This window comes from Strix uralensis, chromosome 2 (assembly GCF_047716275.1).
Source record: "Strix uralensis isolate ZFMK-TIS-50842 chromosome 2, bStrUra1, whole genome shotgun sequence".
NCBI lineage: Eukaryota > Metazoa > Chordata > Aves > Strigiformes > Strigidae > Strix > Strix uralensis.
In genome coordinates, this window is record NC_133973.1 from 45,003,684 (window position 1) to 45,018,777 (window position 15,094).

The following is a 15,094-nucleotide window of genomic DNA, read 5'->3' on the forward strand; positions in this document are numbered from 1 at the left end:
TTTTTTATTTTTTTCAAAGCTTCGTACAACTTAACAGACACTTTTCAATGACAATGCATTTATTTGATGCATCTTTGAAGCCTTTGTTTCTGAAGACTTACTGTAACATCAATCCAGTGAGGACATTCAATCTATTTGAGAAAGAAGACTTAATTACCCTGTTGCCAGAAAAATAGCAACCTTCTTCATGTTAAGAGTGATATGTGTGGCAGAAGTGTACGGTGCCTTAAAGTATTTTTAGTTGCTGATTAATAGAAGATATACTTCCAAGACCCTAAAAAATCAACAGTAACTTTTGTTTTAAGGTTTACTTGTAATACTTTTCTAACTATATGTCCTGCTGGGGATGCTGCATCTTTATTTTCTTTCTGAAAGCCTTACCAAAAAACACCCCCATATTATTTTTTCAAGCAGAATTTTTGGCTGTCCTAGATGTATTTCAACCTAAACTTTATGAATAGCTTAAATGCTGCAAAAAGGAAGACAGACAGACACACAGGCAGTTATGAAGGCTAGTTCTATTTTTCCCTTATGATACAAAACAATATAATTATATTCTATTATAAAAATGTCATTCTGCTCATATTCCCAGAGTGATTCAGTAACATCATGGGCACAACTTTTTCATAGTGTTACAGAAGGGCCTATTAATCACTTCAACTTTCTAAAGAATGTTAAAGTGTTCCCTTAGAAGTGCATAGATTGTTTGCTTCCCCTCTGCAAAAATTACTTTTGCAAGATTAGGGAACAAAATAAAGTCTCTCTGATTTAGTCATATGTTTTAATTTTAAATTTGTCCTGTATAGAGCAAGTAATAGACAAATTCAGGAATACCGTGCATGACTTGACTTGCATAATGGCACATGATTTTTCTACCATGATTTAAAACATTTTATCAAAACTATTTCTCATACTAAATGCAAGGCAGGAAATAGAGTTGCTGAGTATTATTAGTTAAACAGATAATTCAAGAGGTTGACAGGGTGAGGTTTTCAGATATTTAAGGTAGTCAAGTGGCAGCACATGTGTTAACTTAGCTTACCTGAAATGGTTTGTGCAGGTTGTGAAAACCAGATAGAAAGCAAGGATTCCCACTGCTGTAGAAAGTTGTTGATGTTTTGGATTTGTTTGCTCCGTGAAAACTAAACAAGACCTCAGCTAAAAATGAAGGGATTGAAAGGAGCTCTTGCCTCAGAAGAGCGGTCAGAGAGAAGGAAAGAGGGAAAGTCATGCCAGAGTAGCCTACAGCACGAAAGTTTGTGCTGTACACATAAATACTTACTGATTGAGGGAAAAATGAGTCTAGCACAGGAAACTGTCCTTAATTCTGTCCTCTGTTTAAAAAAACCTTCGAAAGGAACTGATACTTTCTGACAAAATACATTTTTCATAAAATTTCCAGTTAGCTCTAATGAGTGTTGCAGTGAGCACCAGAACAGCACTGCTGACAGGAAAGCAAATGTTTTCTGTGCAATATGGATTCCCAGTTCTACATTGCTCTGTGATAAAAGGCGAAGATGTGCAATGTAGGGTCAGCATGGTGTCTGTTCTAGCAAATTAAAATATAGATGCTTCCTCTCAAACCAATCAAAGCATCTGTGAAACTTCACAAATTAGAAATAATGTGGACATATGAATCTACGTGACACTGCACAAAATAATCATTTTTTAATTATGGTTCTCAATAGTCCTCATACATACAAAAAAACCAAAGTTTATAGGTGCACATAAAACATAGTGACTAAACTATACAAAATTATATTTATCTATTTTTAAAATTTAATGCATTAGTCAAAGCATCGGATCAGAAACTTGACTTTAATTTTATAAAATCATTTGGAAAATTTTAGGAAATCATCTTTTACCATTGTCACATTGGGGAATATCCCAAGTATTTCCTTTCATCTGGCATGTACAGAATGTGAATTGTGTTTTAGCCACTTATGGTAATGAGGCCCTAATTCAGTACAATTCCAAGTATGTCCTATTAACATAACTATGTTTCTTAGATCCTCACTAGAATAAGCCTGAGACTTCTCTCTCTGTGTAATTCCAATTTTGTTTCTGCCACATGAAAGAGCGCCTACTAAGCACTTAAACTTGATATCTCTGTCTGGGTGTTTGGGTTTTTTGTTTCTTTTTTTTTTTTTAATTTGGCAAATTACTTTTCCTATTTTTCTCCTGAATTGCACCTTAGTTACCAAGTCCAGTTTGTATTCCAGCTTCATTACTATTTAGTTCTGGCTTAATTATCTGAATTAATAGTACATGCACAAATTATAAAATATTGGATCTGCAGCAGTTTCTCACAAATTATGTCAATAGTATAATTTTAGGAGGCAATAAAGTATGTACATTCGTTAGCATAAGAAAAATACTTGAAATAAGGTAGGGACCAATATCTCTTATGCAATAGAACCCTGTTAAAAACAGATGTGTGTGAGACAATCCTATTAGTTTAGTTGTAAGATATTTTCCTTCTTTGATTTGTGTCATACCTTTCATATTTATTAATTAGCACAGTATATTTACAGAGGTGGAATATACCATTTTGTAAGACAGTGGCTTTTACAGCTTTCTGGTCCTATTTTAGCAATTTGATTCTTCCTTTTTTTGGTGTTTGAACTAACTAAAGCCATTGTTTCATTTCAGTTTGGGAGACGTTGCATTGAAGATCTTTTTAATGATTTTCGAGATGGACGAAGACTTCTGGAGCTCCTGGAATGCCTTACAGGCCAAAAACTTGTACGTGTATATTAACACATTTACTGTATATTGAAGTCTCGATGTTGTGATAATTGTAGTAGGTGGTGTTCATTCCTTTCTGTCATTGATGATGGCCAGTGGAAACTACTTTTTAGGGGTCTGAATATTTTTGACTTTCATTTGAAATTGAGGAAACATTGTGACTGAGAGCTATATTAGACAGTAACCCTTTGGTAAGCATATATTTGAAATGAAAATGTTCTACTTCATTGGATGCAGTTATTAAGGAAGTGTGGCAAAGAAAAACAAGACTAAGACAGGGTTCATTTAGATATTTAGATTTTAGCTGGAATTCAGAAATTATTTATCACTAGATGTTCATGCCAAATACAAAAAATAGAATTTAGTGTGTAGAATTAGAATGTTTTGCTAATAAATTTCATACATACAGTCTGTGTATTAGAGTTGTACATGTCTGAAAAGAGAGAACAACTTGCTTTTATTAACCTGGAACTTCTAAAACAACATGTCACACACACTTTTGAATATCCTCTCTTGTGTTCCTGCTTGGACTTTGTGAGCTTGGGATATTTCTCTGAAACTTTCTCGTGAAAGAGTAGTGAAGCAGACTGGGAGTTTGGGAATCAAAATCCAGAGAGAATATATTTGTAAATAAATATTAAACAAACTGATGTTTATCTGTTTGTTTGTCAGAGTAATGTTCCTAAATTGTGCTGTGGAAAAGAAGACTAGTCATAATAAAAACAGTCTGGAATTATTTGATTTTGTATACATTTCAATGATTCATTCAGTGAAAAATGTAAAGGTACCAAATGACCTTCCAACTGGGGATCCAGTTTGTTTCACAGTTTATTTCATATCGGGAAGCTGCATATGCACAATGTATGTTAATATTCTCACTGTGGTTGTCATAAACTTATGAAATATAAAACTACAAGTGTAATATAAGATTTGAGTTACATATGGTGTATTCTAGTTTCTGATTTTGGGCAGTCATATTTTTTTTATTTTCTTTGTAGGCGAAAGAAAAGGGCTCCACGAGAGTTCATGCTCTGAACAATGTCAACAAAGCACTGCAGGTTTTGCAGAGAAATAATGTAAGTAATCAGCCAGACAGGGTCAGAAGATCCTATAGATAGCATACTTAATGCTTTGTAAGTGTTGGATCAAACTCTGGTCTATAGCATAGAATTACTGGAGTCAAGGCAGTTTTATCAATGTGACTTGGATACTTTGTCATTCAGCACAGGATGGAATGTATTTCAGAGTTTAAAATCCTCTGCCAGCAAATGTTTGAATAATATAACAGATGCTATCTGAAGACAGGTCAACATGCACAATTTTATGGTAATGCATGGTGTTTAAAATACATTTTAAAAGGTTAATTACAAGAAGTCATCCATAGCTGGTTAGAAGGTGTTACCTATCAAAATATCTACTCACAAGCTCTGACAGTTATGAAGTCTGAAAAACTGAGGCTTTTCTTACAAGAAAACTTTTTGGTAAATTTTCATTGGTGTCTGTTCCTTTTGGTTCATAACATTAAGGAAATGAATCATATCAAACCCACTTTCTATTCTACTTTGTCAAGATTGACTTTTCAAGCCAGTATCCTGTGCATCAATTTTGAGTAAATATTCTCATAATATCTTCCCTATGCAATCATTCTAATGGACCCATAACTTTAGCAGACATTTTCAGTGGCCAACTAATTATATCATATCTTCTCCTCAAGAATAAATTCAAATAAACTATAACATTCACTTAAACTTAACAGTAAGATGTGATGGAACAGTGATAATGTATTCTGTGCCACATATTATATTGGATTTCTTGATAGCTGCAGCAGGTCACCAAACATGCTTGAGTTCAGCTGCTGAATAATGTTATCGATTTTAGAAATCTAAGGTAATGCTTATCCATCTGAAGATTTGTACATAAATGAAAGTGACCTTATAAGACTGGCATAAAGACCTCCAGCATGATTTTTCTTTTTATAAATGGTATTTCATGTAAATAGCAGCAAAGCTTCTAGTTCTTCAAAATCTGCAATATTTGATGTTGTTGAAAAAATTAGCAATACATTATTTCACAGTATACAAGAAGGTTTTGATTGCATACCTGGAATGTGGTTACAAATTTTCATAGTAAATGTTTTTAAAAGTATTTATTTACTACGTATCAGCTAAATCCATTAATGTGCTTTTCATTCAGTTTCCAGAACAGAACAATAGTCCCTTTCAAATATTGAAAGAAAACAGAGTGTATTCCAATTGAAGAATATAGAAGAAAAAACATTCTTTTAGAAAGTGAAGTGGTCATTCGGTGACCATCATGTTCATGTAATGAAAACCTTATAAGCTATACACGATATAAAAATTAGTGTATTGTATATATATACTATATCAAATTAGTATAAAGCAAAAATTAGTATAAATTATATATTATATAATATATAATATTATATTATATATGTTATATATGTAAGTTAATATATATATGTTATATACTATATCAAATTAGCATAAAGCCTCTGAAATAGTTTCCTCAACCTTCAAAATCACCTCAGGATTGATTTCTATGGGAATTCAAGAATGCAAAATCAGTGGTTCTAAAGCTATTTAAAGCCTGTGACTACTCTAGATTTTTCTACTGGTACGTGCCATCCTTGCTCTGAGGTTCTGCAGTCATCTGGGTGGTAACAGATTGAAAAATGGTGCTGCTTCCAGTCAATCCATTTTGCAGATTTATTTTTTTGCTATGGAAAGGTGATAGTGTTGGAATAGAGGGTTGCCCCAATATAGCCTCAGGCAACACTGAGGCAAACTGGGAAGTGTTGCTCTGTTTCAGTAAAACAATGTAGGCTCTGTGTATTCAAGCATCCATTTCCAAAAAGATGGAGGATTTGGCCTGTAGAACATGTAGGTGATACCTTAATAAGCTTTGTACTGGGTCACTTGCTATGTGGATTCCATTTGAAATTTAGGATAGAAAGTCTAAGTTCCACTTGGGAATATTCCAAGACACTGTTGGTTAGAATGAATTGTCAGTCTCATGTGCTGTTAGTACAAAATGATGAATTCTTAAAGAAAGGAGTTCTTAGGGAGTTTTAGAATTGTTGACAAAATACCTACTTTATATGTGATTAGTAAAAATGACCTATACATAGGTGCATTGAAATAAAAATAAAAAAAAAATAAATAAAAAGAGGCTTGTTTTGAGTGTGCAAAACCTTTAGTCATTCTACAGATGTAACTTCAAATAGCTTCAGAAGTGCAGTAGAGATATGCAGACTGTAGTTTGTGGAGGAATGTGGTACTTTGCCGTATAAGTATCAGTTCTGACAATGAAAAACTGCGTCTATGAAACAGTGAGGATGCAAATTTTAGTCATAGTTTCCATCCAAAAGTGCAGGTCTTAGCTTGTATTGGCTTGCGCTCACATCCCTGAATTTGGCTTTCTTATTTAGATAGCACAAAAAGCGGGTGAGGTTGAAGGATCATTTCGCATGTGGAGGAAAGATTATTCCAGGGTGGTAAATGCCGATGCATTGTGAAGTTGTAAATGCATAATATAATTATGGAAAACAACATTACTGAGCAAAATAATGGGGAAAAGACTTGCTTAGATCACAGTTGTTAGTTTCTCTGTATTTCAGAAGACATCCTGCCTTGCCTTACACATTGTGGAATTTAAGGCAAAATAAGTTCTATCTTAATCTAAATATGTAGAACAATATCTTGGGTTTGTAGGTTCTTACAGTGTCTAGATGTGTGTGTAGCTTTTAGCAAAGTATATTATATATGGTAGTATGGAGCATAATACAGGAATTTTTCTGTGTCACCCATCAGTTTTGAGATTTGTAATTGTACAGGCTTAATATAAGATTTTTGAGTTATTATTAACTATTACTTTTAATTGTATGTTTTCACAACATGTTATAACTGGAATAATTGGAACTCTAGATCACTGCTTGCTTTTTGCCAGCACAATAATTGTGCCATTTATAAAACATGAGTTGGATGTTTACTAAACACCAGAAATCAAATGAGAGATTTACCCTTGCCCACCCCTCCTTCTTCCTCACCACAGAGAAAGTTTAACACCAAATTTATGAAAATAACACCAACCTCTTACACTTGCTATTAATCTTCTACAAATATTTTTTGGCTTCTTTAATAGGTTGATTTGGTAAATATTGGGAGCTCAGACATCGTGGATGGAAATCATAAGCTGACCCTTGGTTTGATCTGGAATATAATCCTCCACTGGCAGGTGAGTGGTACTGCTTCTTACTTTCCATGAAGTACCATTATTCCACTGATGATTTTTTCCATTATTATCCAGCCACAACCTACAAAGTAAACATAGACTTGCAAACAGTGTCCTAAATCACTAAGTTTTATGACAGTCTGTTTACATGTTATCTAGGATATTAAGAATTTTAAGAAGATAAAGTAGGTTTTAGACCATTAGCAGTAGCTCTTTTGACTCTAATTTCACAGTCAGATGTTGTATGAGAATATATAATACAGTTATTGTAAGAAAAATGAATAGACAAAGCCAGTGTTGATCTATAGCTTTCATAGTTATTTTTCTTTTTAGTATCTTAGAAAGAGGGACTTTTATATTTAAATGAAATAATCACATTTGTTGCTTTTCACTGCTGACCCATCCTGATAAGAACTAGTTTTAGAACACTAAAAAGCTGCCACTCTGACAATTTATTGAAGCAGATGTGGCTCATTTAGCTTCCTTTCTCTTTAGATAGAAAGGGAAGATTATGATATAGATCTTGTAAAAACCAGCATGGTAGAATGGGACACTTAAGTAAACAAATTCTGAGACAGCAGTAAAATAAAAATTCAAAAAGAACTAGCATCTATATGTCTTGAGTCTGTGTGTTTGTATGAATCTGGGCTAAGAGTCTGTCCATTTGTGTTGACTCTATTCCCCAAGCAATAATCTACAAGTTTTTCATAGCATTACAAGTAAAGATGGTGGGAAACGAAGCCTTAAAGACTCTATATTAAAACCTGAACATTTCTATAATTGAAGTAGGGAACCTTTTTTTTTTTTTTTTTCCTAATTTTACAGGACATCTTGTAATGAAAGCAACAGAGAAAAGCTGCAAATAGTTAAATCACTTCTTCCTTTGTCTCCCATTCCAATATTCCTAGTTTAATTGCATAATGTTGTTCTAAATTACTAGGAGCAGATGGAATATGAAACCTAGCTGTGCAACTTTTACCAATAATCCTTGAATTTCTGTGTTTTAATTTGTATGAATTATGAACTGAGATGACTATTCATGGTCAAATCCATATTTTGATTTGTTCATGTTTTATCCTGAAGCAGAGTGTTAAACCTGTATTAGCTGTGTACTTATTAATTTTTCTTTCAGCTTTTCCCACCATTCCTCTTAGCGCATACTTGCACATACACTGAGTGTGACACACGCGTTCCATGGTATAGTCTGGTGACGTATTTGGCAGCAGACATGTGCTCTTAGAGTACCACTTGCTTGCAGTATGTAGGTGATTCATTTCAAGCTTCATCTTGAGCCTAGTGATAACTGTGAAAGCAGCTGTAATGGAACCCGTGACTTCAGCAGAACTACCCATGTGTGAAAAGTCCAGGGATCATATTTACAAAGCAGTGGTTAAAGCTGTGACACTTTCTCAGCATAGTCATAATGATTCAGTCCATGTTTAGTCTATGCTTTGATTTCTGTGTTTCAGTTTGTTCTATTCATAGATTACTGAAAGGAAGTGACCTGCATGTTCTGGACTTCTCTTTTTATTCAAAATTTTGTAAATAAATTTCTAATCTGGCTAGAATTCAATTTCAGTTTATTTTCTAAAGAGTAACTATAGCATGGTTGGCAAGAAAAAACATTATTATATAATAACCCTGTTTCTGTTGCATAATGATGAATAATTAACAAATAATATAAAGCCAGATTTGTACTCGGGCTTTTCTCTTTTTAAAGAAAACTCAGGAGATATTGGTTTGCTGCTTATTTCCCTCAAAGGACTGGAACATTTCAAAGTGAGTTTGCTTATTTACAGATCCGTGGAGAAAATCTTTGTTCTTTTCCAGATTTTCTTTCAAGTTTTGAAGTGATTTGCATGATCTAGAATATGTTGATGATTGTTCTGCCCTGTTTATATGTTGGTACTGTCTTACATATTGACAGCACTTCTGGTGAAACAAGTTTCTTATGAAAGGGTGCTTCTTCCTGTTGGTACCATTTTGCCTGTCACAGATTCTTCTTGGCACTAAGCAGCTGGAAGCACAACAAGCTGTTGTTAAAGACTAAATTATGGATTCAGGGCAACCAAATGTATCTGCCAGTTGTCTCCAGTTGGGTAAAGCATCTCGTTAGCTATGATAAGTTATCAAGACTATTATAATTATTTGTAGTCTGTGGGAGGCCTAATAAAATAAATAATACTACACAGGATAGTTGATTTAGTGCATTTTACTGTTGCAGTTAGTGTTTGATGGTGCAATCCTGCTTTTGCAAATCCTTTCACTTTCTGATTCCAAGAAATTGCAGTCCTGAGAAGAGTCACTTAGAGGAAGTCTGTCTGCCTGCATGTTAAAAAAAAAACAAATGTGAGTTGTGTGGACAGTTAGTTGCAGATGAACAGGCAAGAAACTTTTTCCAGTTTCACATCCTGCAGTCAGGACTACATTAGGACAGAACTGTACTTACATATGACAAGACTGTCTCTTACAAAAATATCAATTGCTTTGTGTAAAATGTAAAAAAAAAAAAGAGATGGTAGAAGAAAGGTGCATGAAGGGAATAATGAGGCAGTACCAGTCCGAGTGGATATCAACAGTCTCTTTGAGGAGAGGCAGTGGTAGAGGCATTGCAGTAGACAAGATTTGACTATTCTTGCCACTCTCATTTTTGTTCAGTAGAAATCTTGTGGCTTTCCATAGCCCCTGTGGTGATTGTGTCCTTTCTTATCTAGCCTGTTTTTTCAGATTATTATTAAAAGTTTCACTGAAATTGAACCATCATTCTGAGTTGAGCACCCGCTGACAAAGCTCTTTATGGTATTTAATCTATCAGAATTTCTATTTCCTTGAAGCTGCTGCCCTCTTTCTCACAGTTCTGTGATCCCAGCCTCACTGCAACATTAACATTTAAGCAAAACCCAAACCAATCCATTAATTTCTGAACTGTTACATTTGACAAAGACTCTTAAGAGTGGAAAAACATTCTATATTGCAGTGTGCATGTTGTGTTGCCCTTCCCCCCCTTCTATTCAAAACTGAATCTTTTCTTATTGCTGTAGCAAAGGTCCATTCCCCAGGAAGAGCAAGTATTTCTATTCTCCGAAAGTCAGTTTCTTACACCTTAAAGCTTTGTTTCCTGTGAGGATATGCTGCATTAAAAAGGAGACGTAACAAAGAAATAACTATCAGAGGTCAACTTATCATTTGACAGCAAGAGGCAGAGCCTACTAGACACTTTGAAATGGCTGTAGTTTTTGAGCCTGGATGCTAAGGGAGCTTATCCATCCAAAAGATCTTCAGGCTGATGTGAACACATCTGTACATACTACTGTTTCTGAACAGTATATCTTAACCAAGAAGCCTTCAGAAAGCTTCTTTCTAACCTCAATGTCAGCCAGCACTTTTCCGCTCAGATGCTGATCTTGCTTCAGGGCCCAGCCATCCTGCGGGCAGCGTGGTGCTGTGCCTGCAGTGGCATGGCATGGCACGGCACAGCATGGCACAGCACGGTATGGTGCTGCGTAGTGCTGCCGAGGTGCCAGGTGGGTGTCGAGGGATCGCAAAGCCCCTCTGGGCACTCGGGAGGACAAGGTTGTAGAAGTGGAGTTTTCCACCATTTCTCACTGAATAGGAAGTGACCTCAGCTTTCAGGATGAGATCAGACCCTTTTACTTTGTTATTTTAAATGCCAGCATTCTCTAGGAGACAACAAAAAACCATAAATTTAACAGTCTTCACTGCTGCAGAGAAATGCAGGAAAATGAGAGTAAATCTGTATTGATTGACAGCAAGTTAAACTCAACGAGATGAGTTTGAAACTGTTTTGTATTCATTTACTCAAAAGTAGAAATAAATGCTGGTTTTGACTTTGTCTCTTTAAATCAAAAGGAAAACTATCATCTGGATTCTTTTGAATAATTGCCTTCCTGACAGCCCTTTTTTAAATTGTTTTCGCCTAATTTCCTTTGGTCATACTTACTGCTCCTTTCTGGTATGTTAATGTCGACACAAACACTTGATCTTTTCTACATGTTACGAACTTTTATATTTCTAAATCTTGTATTTCTGCATTCATTCATCTATCCTTTTATACAAATGTGTGTTGTATTTTTCATATGTTACAGTTTACTTATTCATATAAATCTGCATTTGTAAATGTAAGTACATGATAAAAATCCAAAATGAACAATGAAATCCTGGCTTGGATAATTCTCCATTACCATAATTTCAATATTTTCTAGTCTTTCATATTTCTTAAGTTTGGTGAAATATATGCTAATCTCAAAAGTTTTCTTCTTTTTAGCACCTGGATTCATGAAAAACAAAAATTTATATTTTGATAGAAGTGAAGAGTTTTTGCCTGGAAATACAGGAGTCAAACCTCTTAACTTCTTGTTGAATTATGAAATCTACTTTGGCAGCTCTCAATAATCATAGAACCATAGAATTGGTTTCATTGGAAAGGACCTTAAAGATCATCTAATTCCAACACTCTGCCATGGGCAGGAACACCTTCCACTAGACCAGGTTGCTCAAAGCCCCGTCCAACCTGGCCTTGAACACTTGAACACAACCTGGCCCCCTGGAAGGGAGGGGGCATCCACCACTTCTCTGGGCAACCTGTGCCAGTGTCTCACCACCCTCACAGCAAAGAATTTCTTCCTTACATCTAATCTAAATCTACCTTCTTTCAGTTTAAAACCTTTACCCCTCATCCTATCACTGCACTCCCTGCTAAAGAGTCCCTCCTCATCTTTCCAGTAGGCCCCCTTTAAGTACTGGAAGGCCACTATAAGGTCTCCCTGGAGCCTTCTCTTCTCCAGGCTGAACAACATCAACTCTCTCTGACTGTCTGGATAAAGGAGGTGCTCCAGCCCCCTGATCATCTTCATGGCCTCCTCTGGACCTGCTCGAGCAGGTCCGTGTCCTTATGTTGGGGACCCCAGAGCTGGATACAGGTGGGGTCTCATGAGAGTGGAGTAGAGGGGGAGAATCACCTTGCTTGACCTGCTGGCCACACTTCTCTTGATGCAGCCCAGGATATGGTTGGCTGGCTCATACTCAGTTTTCCATCCACCATACTAAAAATATTAACGAGAAACTCAAAATACCCACTCAGAAAAACTAAGGAGCATATGAAGCAAAACTAAAGGGTATATTTCATAGTTTTCTTAAACTCTTTACTTTCTGTCTCCTGATGTAGAAATGGAGGCAACTATAAAATGCTGCTATTCTTATCTGACAGAATTTTATATTCTTTTTCATTACAAATGCAAATTAGAATCTTAGACTAAAGACAGGAATGTCCCATGAAATTTAGAGGAACACTTTCTCTTCCCATCTCAGAAACTAAAAATATATGAAGTTAACTTTATACCTCTCTCAAAAGGAAAATTGGAGGCACTGATGCTCTTTGAGCAGTATGCATCTGAGATGTAAAAACAGGACATTCTTTCAGTAATTCATGTCTTCACTTATTCAAATGATTGAATTAATGACTGTGAAACTAGCAAACAACTTGCCAGACTGAACAATAAAATGGTATCTGGGTTTTTTTCTGCAGTATTTTAGTAATTTGTTTTGTTTTGTTTTGATTATTCTTTGAGATTATATCTTCTGCATGTTATTTTATGGTTTTTACAATTTCAAAGTGGTCTATCCTTTATCATAAAGTAGCTTCTGCACTGAATGTTGTTAGACTAATACTGGCAGCAGAGCAATTCAAGTGGTGAATTACAATGAAATTATATACTCCATAACTGAATAAGCAACAATAAGCAACTCTATGGTTTAGTTATATCTTAGGGAGTATTTAAAAGAACTGCTAATCTTTACAAGATATATGGCGGAAGCAATTATTTAAAAGGGATTACTTTACAGGAAAATAAGTTTTAGACTTCTTAATAGAAGTTTGGGGTGCTCTTTCACTAGTAAAGAAGTTGCTAAGAAATGTATAATTGACTGCATTATGTCAAACTCCAGGCTAATATATTTAGAAGTCCTCAGGATTAATGGCTTTTCATAAAATAATAACTGCAGGTTGTTGAGCTTTCTCTAATGAAAGAGGAATATTAACTAATCATTAAAAAACATTTTAAAGTCGAACATATACAATACTCTTTTAATGCATGCAATGAAATTCACTGTTCATCCAAGTGCATGTATGCAAATATAGTTTGCACATTTAAGTCAAAAATATTATAGACTCTGCACTGAGCACCTTTATTTTGACTTGGTACTTATTTCAACTCTGACAATGAGAGAAGAACGTTTTTCATTGTTTTATCAGCTTTTGCTATAATGTATCATATTAACTAAGGGTATATTTCCAGAGCAAAGAAAACCACAAGAAGAAGTACTTAGTTTGAATGAACTCTGTTTCCATCAGTGATGCAAACAAATGTGTCTTCTCTGTTCATACACGGAATGCTTCATATGGCACAGGGATGGATGTACTGAATGCATCAGCAGTGGTGACCAACAAATCAGTATCAGTTGTCTTTATGCATTCAGACTTGTACTGCTATCATTACACTCTGACACCAAGTATGTTCTGTAATTACTTAAGAGGTTTTTCTTTAAGGCTTAAATCTAGGCACCTGAAGGATTTTTTGTGTCCAAAAAAAAAGGTCAGATTTAATCAGTAAGTTAAATCATTGATGAAATTCTGTCTCTTATTGCAGGTCAAAGATGTAATGAAAAACATCATGGCTGGACTGCAGCAGACAAACAGTGAAAAGATTCTGCTGAGCTGGGTCCGCCAATCAACTCGTAATTATCCACAGGTCAATGTTATCAATTTCACCAGTAGCTGGTCTGATGGATTGGCTTTCAATGCACTCCTCCACAGTCACAGGTAGGAAAAGGAACTTTTCAGTGAGCTTGTAACAGATGGCTGTAACAGGGCTTGAGGATGGTGAATCTATTATGTGAGGGTTTTAGCTGCTTCCTGTGTGGATGCTTCAGCATTCTTTTAAATATCTGCCTGTTTGTTTTGACCTGGGTGCTGTCTCTGTTGTCAGTCTGAATCCTCTTGAGAGAGGGGGTCTGAACTTTTCACAGCACAACCGAATATGCTCAGTTCAGATCCATTTCTGGAATCTCAGTGTATATACCAAGTAGATAGTCTGAAGGAGTACAGGCTTGGGAACTTTTTAGAAGAGCAAGGAATAGATCCAAAACCAAGCCTTTGACGTTGTCCTAGTGGGAGAAGGAGATTTTCCTGTGGGGACTTAGAGGAAAATGTAGCATTTGTTGAAAGCCTCTGATGGTTGCTGGGCTGAAAGTATGGATTTGCCTCTAAAGGACACAGCTGGAGAAGGTAGCCTTCGTTTTCAAAACCTTTCATGTTGTTCTGCTATCTGATTTGAGTTTTCACTCTCTCTCAGAAGTTGTCTTGTTCTAGTCTATGCTGTATAAAACTCTACCTGTAGAGATTCAGAGTCCTCTGGGGATTCTGTGTACTTGGCTTAAGGAAGGTGTGCAAGTCAATCTATCCTAAAGGTCTAGTTCTTGCCACTACTAGTTTTAAAGCAGCACTTATTTTTCCAATGTGCTAATCCTTCTGATCTCTCTTCTTCTACTTCTATACTTCCTTCCTAAAGGGGGGCTGTCCTGCAAGGTGGCTGACTGCTCCAAATTATCAGTGAGTTGAGTTTTTGGACAGCTAAATGGGTATGTTCTGTTTAGTAAGAGACAACAGGGATTTACAAGATATTAATACAAGTCAGGCCATTTCTTTTTAGTTGCATTAAAGGCATAAAATAAAGCAAAATCCTTCTAAAAGCATAGTCTGAGACAATATATGCCTTCCAACTTAAGCAGTGAAGAGTTGCAGATATTTCTTTCCAAAATTTTCACTGGCTCATGTATTAGTTTCTGAATAAAACTTTGATTAAGTCTACTGCTGTTGTAGTCCGAAGACTAACACTGACAGCCATTTACAGTGGCTATGCCTTACACTACCATCCCAGGCACAGTAGGCAACTCTTGCTGTGAGTCCATTTTTTCACCTTGTATATACCTGGGAGCCTTGAGTAGATCTGACAGAACTAGGGTCCAGGAATTTTCAATTACAATTGTTGTTTGCTTGTAATGTTAGGAATGAGGTATT

At 35.6% G+C, this 15,094-nt stretch overlaps 1 protein-coding gene across 8 annotated transcripts in view; it reads left to right on the plus strand.

Annotated features, from left to right (window-relative positions):
• DMD (dystrophin) overlaps positions 1–15,094 on the plus strand; it is a 1,145,544-nt gene that overhangs the window by 224,473 nt on the left and 905,977 nt on the right. For all 8 annotated transcript variants that reach the window (XM_074858566.1, XM_074858564.1, XM_074858568.1 and 5 more), the window contains exons 3-6: positions 2,653–2,745; positions 3,747–3,824; positions 6,910–7,002; positions 13,665–13,837. In XM_074858566.1, coding sequence (XP_074714667.1) covers positions 2,653–2,745; positions 3,747–3,824; positions 6,910–7,002; positions 13,665–13,837 — 437 coding nt within the window. The remainder of the gene's footprint in view (positions 1–2,652; positions 2,746–3,746; positions 3,825–6,909; positions 7,003–13,664; positions 13,838–15,094) is intronic.